Raw genomic sequence first — 3,693 nt, 5'->3', positions numbered from 1 at the left:
CTGAACAGAGCAGGGACGTAATGAGGTGCAAATCATTCCAGAACAGCCTCTCTTTACATTTTCTACAGCAAATATTGACAGTGAAGGATATGTTCGACTGTTAAAAGAAAGCAGAGGTACAGTATCGACCACAGGGGGCGCCAAGATGGACACAAAGCGAAAGCTTCTCACACAAGTTTAAAAAAAATTGTAGGTTAACTTAAGGATCCATTTTCTGACAACGTTTTAATTTTACCATCTAAACCGTAACACAAATATCTTTAGCTTCTTCTCCTTGTGTTTTCAGAACAGGCCTGCTGTAGCGTTAATGTGTCTGAATGAAAATGAACAAAGCATGTTATTTCACTTCTCAATAGCCTTTACCTGTGCACTGTGTTCTCACTGGTCACTCTTCAGATTAAGATGTTGAGTTCATGGAGTTTGTAAGTAATTAGCCCAAGTAGGTCAAACAAACTGATATTTAATTAAAGCCCCTTCATTCATTTCTGAACAACTTCAATTTAGCATGTGACCCTTTGCCTTCGGGTGGACCTGGCCCTCTGTGTATTTACCTTTAGCTTAACTGGCTGACTATAACATTTAAAAGCAACAGATTGATTGTTGTATCAGAACACAACATCCCCCCCCCTGGTGCATTTTTACACGACTATTTGAAAGTATCTGAACACGTCATCATCTCCTGGCGGCATCTGTAAAACCTTATTCTGCTTGCTTTTGTCCCCATTTCTTTCCTCCACAGGTAGGTCATGCTGACCGACTCACGTAATCACATGCAAATTTAATAGGAGACTTCATGGTTAATAACCGATTGCTCTCTCTAAATCCGAATCCAAACCACTCAAGTGAGTTGATAGGGAGATCTGGTGTCCTTTCATGATTATTTTAAATGAAAATGCGTGTTGATAATCATTGCAATTGCAAACAAGAAGCACTCGCTGAACCATCTCCTGCCTGATTTTTTCACTCATTAATATACAAATGTATGCAGAGAGGTCCTCTCAAATCTAATCAGACTGTCTGCTGTGACGGGTCACCTGTAGTGTGAGTGCAAGTGCAGCTTTTCTGTCGAGTTCAAATTGAGTAATTGAACTGAAAGTTTGTGTACACATGCACACAGACACATATGAATGAAGTAGGGCAGACTTAAGAAATACAAATCTGGGTCTGAAATCAACAAAAAGGTGGGTCATCACCATAAAGGCAACACTTGAGGCGTTATTCTGGGGCAGGAAGAGCTTTTCAGCTCAGTTTGTTTGGAAATATAAAGTAAGATCACTGTGAGTAAACTTGTGCAACCGCTTTAAAGTGACTCACATATTTTCCACTCAAGTGTGTTTATTTTTAGCGCTAACCCCAGACAGTGGCCATCTGCGGGGGTTTTATGAGGTCATATTTCTGTGCATCATCACCCCCATATCTGACTGAAAAAAATAAAAAGGATACTTCATCACCCATCCTCACTGAGGCGTTGATCTCAAATGTAAACACTCTGGATTTAATAAGTAATCAAATTTTGCTGCAGTTTAACTACAAAAAATAAAAACCTGCCTTTTGAAAAACCAAATCAACTCAGAGAATATGAAAAGCAGCAAACAGTGACATCTGCTGGTCACACAGATGCACCCCAGACCTGACTGCTAATGAAGCGCAACAGACACGGACAGATCATTTCATCATTGACAAAAGTCTGACATACTCACTTTATAAAATATCTCGTTATATTTCTCTGTATTTCACTACCAAATATTTGTGGTGCAGATCAGAGTTTCCTGTGAAAGCTAGAAACCACATCAATTCTCTTGTGTGACTATCAGGACTAGGTCGTACAGAAATTGCACAATGTGGAGTTAAGATCTTTATCATTAATGTCTTCTTTTAATGAGGAAACAGATAAGAAAAAAAGACTAGAGCCCAACCCATTTATCATCCAGCCGATAATTTCGGCCGTTATTTCCGTATCAAGTGACTATCGGTATCGACTAATTGTATCACAGATATGCGTCGATATTAGATTTATTCACCAATAAAAAAGCATTTCACTTTGAGTTTTTTAATAGGACATCAGAAAACAATGTTAGTAAGCATGATTAACTGTCAAATAAAGATTATAGGTCAACCCAAGACACATCATTGGTGGAGATATTTGCATTTACTTTTTAAGCCAGTAGAAAAATGTTGATTAGAAAAAGAAAGAATTTGAAGATATACTGTATAGTGGGTTATGCTACACAAGCACTGCTGCTTTAATGCGTATGAGATGTAAAGTTACGTGATAAAAAGGTCAGTTCACTTTTTAAGCATTCATTTTGGTCAGTTTTCCTGAGATGATGTCCTTCACCCACTGTTCAGCCGGGTTGGCACAGAATTCTTTGCCATTCTTCATCGTAAAACTGAAAAAGAGACGCAGGTGGTTGATGATATACAAAGTGTAGTAATAGGATAATAAACACCTTTTTATATTTTTTATATGTAACATTCATTGCATGTGTATACATAATTACTTTGCGTGAATATACGGAAACTAATAAAAAACGACTTGTCTTTTACTTTTTCCATTGACACACTCAAGTGTTTCGTTTCAAAACTTGAAGGGTAACAAAAAGAGGCAACACTCACATCACAGCTTTCTTTGGACATTGTTTGTTTGTGTATCTGTAGGTCAACACACGGTTTTTAGACAGCTTTTTCTCGATAAACTGAAAACAGCACACAGCTGGACCATAGGTGTCTGAAAAACAAGACACACACAGACATTTTATAAACATAAAAGACTGATTTCATAAAATGGAACATAACATTTTTCATTTTATTTTTTCACCCTCTGAGAACTCTCAGTTAATGCTGTGAGAGTTGACATTTTACTTAGTAACAAAAACAACATAGTCATTTAAAGGCTCTTTATGTAGCAGTCAAAAACATAAATCTGCAATCTTTTACTTTAAATAAACTGACTGTTTATGAGGATTTGATTTAAAAGATAATAGAAATTCAAGTGTTGCAGGTCAAAGAAGCCTTTTTTAGTCACTTGTTTTTCCCCAAATGTAAAAAACCATATCATTGATTATAATATCTGGACCTCTCATCACGGCGAACACTGAATTTTTCCCTACAGTACAGATTATGAAAAGGCTCATAACATGGGCAAATCATTTAAATCATTCAATGAGTTGAATTCAGTCTGCTTACTTTCAGATGCCAACACAGTGAGCGTGGAGAGAAGCAGGACACAGGTCACCAGAATAACTGGCTTCTTCATCCTCATCATCTTGATTGCTTGTGTGTTCCAAGTTGTTGTCTTCAAGGTGTGTGTCGTCTTTCTGCTAAACTCACAGACCCTGTCTTTTTAGTATGCTGCGTGTGTGTGTGTGTGTGTGTGTGTGTGTGTGTGTGTGTGTGTGTGTGTGTGTGTGTGTGTGTGTGTGTGTGTGTGTGTGTGTGTGTGTGTGTGTGTGTGTGTGTGTGTGTGTGTGTGTGTATGTGTGTGTGCGCGTGTCTGAGTGTGTGTGTGTGCGCGTGTCTGTGTGTGTGTGTGTGTGTGTGTGTGTGTGTGTGTAGCAGGAAGGTTCCATGATGAAAGAAAAACAAAACACTACCCAACAAACAAACTATGGCCATGTGGGCAACAACACTTCTCAGTACAGAGACATCAGGGGGAAATGTGGGGGAAGTAAGGAAGTTGAGGGCAAGAGCAAA

General features: G+C 38.4%; 1 protein-coding gene across 1 annotated transcript; it reads right to left on the bottom strand.

Moving 5' to 3' along the window:
• Nucleotides 1–2,034: 2,034 nt before the first annotated feature.
• Nucleotides 2,035–3,345, bottom strand: LOC109990085 (monocyte chemotactic protein 1B). The gene is made up of 3 exons (XM_020642069.3): nt 3,187–3,345; nt 2,617–2,728; nt 2,035–2,390 (listed from the first exon to the last, which is right to left on the bottom strand). Exons 1-3 carry the CDS (start codon nt 3,263–3,265, stop codon nt 2,294–2,296), a joined length of 288 nt encoding a protein of 95 aa, XP_020497725.1. The 5' UTR covers nt 3,266–3,345; the 3' UTR covers nt 2,035–2,293.
• Nucleotides 3,346–3,693: the final 348 nt, after the last annotated feature.

Source organism: Labrus bergylta, chromosome 15 (genome assembly GCF_963930695.1).
Source record: "Labrus bergylta chromosome 15, fLabBer1.1, whole genome shotgun sequence".
NCBI classification, from domain to species: Eukaryota; Metazoa; Chordata; class Actinopteri; order Labriformes; family Labridae; genus Labrus; species Labrus bergylta.
The sequence above is the reverse complement of the archived record's forward strand: the minus strand, read 5'-3'. Positions and strand labels throughout refer to the sequence as shown.

Coding starts and splice junctions, on each gene's coding strand:
- LOC109990085 (XM_020642069.3), bottom strand. CDS start 3,265: ATGATGAGGATGAAGAAGCCAGTTATTCTGGTGACCTGTGTCCTGCTT. Junction 2,729..3,186: donor CACTGTGTTGGCATCTGAAA/GTAAGCAGACTG, acceptor CTTGTTTTTCAG/ACACCTATGGTCCAGCTGTG. Junction 2,391..2,616: donor TGTCCAAAGAAAGCTGTGAT/GTGAGTGTTGCC, acceptor TCTCTTTTTCAG/TTTTACGATGAAGAATGGCA.